The following is a 988-nucleotide window of genomic DNA, read 5'->3' on the forward strand; positions in this document are numbered from 1 at the left end:
ACCCCCCCCCTGCTCCTCTCCGAGGGGGGCAGGGATGATCTGAGCCGCAGGGTGCCCGGCTGGACAAGTGGGGCTGGGGACAGCCAAGTCCCCACCTACGGGAGCTGCCCCCATGGAGAGGGCAGCAGCCTGGCTACATGGGGGGCAGCGAGCCAGCAGGAGGTGGGAGACCCTGCCAGCGCAGCCCCCAGGTCCTGCCTGGTGTCCTTTGGATTCAGGGACAATTATCCCCCTGCTCCTGAGCTTTGCCCCCGCTCCTCCCTGCTCCAGAGGCAGGAACCACGACACACCATCAGGGGAAAGATGGGGAGGAAGCTCCGTTCTTTAGGAGTTTTACCCCACCTGGGCGTGCTTACCGCATCCGAGGGAAGGGCGCACTGGCGGACGAGGAACTCCATCATTGCCTCCCCGCCGGGCTGCTCCAGGTAGCCGTGGTGCGCCATGGCGCTGATCACCTGCACCAGCGCCCGCTTCACCTGCGCGGGCAGAGCAGCGGCATCGGCGTGGCACAGGACAGCAGGGTCAGCTGCCCGCTGCTCACGTCCGGGGGGCTGTCCGGGGGGGACCGGACAGGAGCCCACGGCCACGCCACCCACCGCACGCGGTTAGGTCTGGCAAAGCAGAGTTTGTGTTTCACGAGCGGGACGCGCCCTGCGACCGCGGGAGCTGAGCCCCGCTGCTCCTGGCAGGGCCACGCTTCGCAGAGGCAAATACTCCCTGCTGGCAGGGCTGCCCACGCTCAGCCATGCTCCTGGCCCAGGGCACGGACAGAAAACGAGTCCCCGTGTGCTCCCTGTTACTGGGAGGGTATCTCCTGGGCACGCTGGCAGAACTGGAGAGGGATGAGCAACAGGAGGCGGCGGAGGACAGCCCGGCTGGAGGGGGCAGGGGGCATGGCTGTGCAGGGCCCTGGAAACACCCCCCACCCCTAAGCGCCCCACAGGTCAGCTTAAAATCATAGAATCATAGGATGGGTTGGGTGGGAGGG

The 988-nt window shown here is 67.0% G+C and overlaps 1 protein-coding gene across 1 annotated transcript in view; it reads right to left on the reverse strand.

The window, feature by feature from the left end:
- The window catches only part of MROH1 (maestro heat like repeat family member 1), a 58342-nt gene that overhangs the window by 37387 nt on the left and 19967 nt on the right, over window positions 1-988 (reverse strand). Inside the window, exon 13 of the mRNA XM_035889841.1 lies at window positions 343-476. Coding sequence (XP_035745734.1) covers window positions 343-476 — 134 coding nt within the window. The remainder of the gene's footprint in view (window positions 1-342; window positions 477-988) is intronic.

Source organism: Egretta garzetta, unplaced genomic scaffold (assembly GCF_000687185.1).
Source record: "Egretta garzetta isolate BGI_Z169 unplaced genomic scaffold, ASM68718v1 scaffold932, whole genome shotgun sequence".
Lineage (NCBI taxonomy): Eukaryota > Metazoa > Chordata > Aves > Pelecaniformes > Ardeidae > Egretta > Egretta garzetta.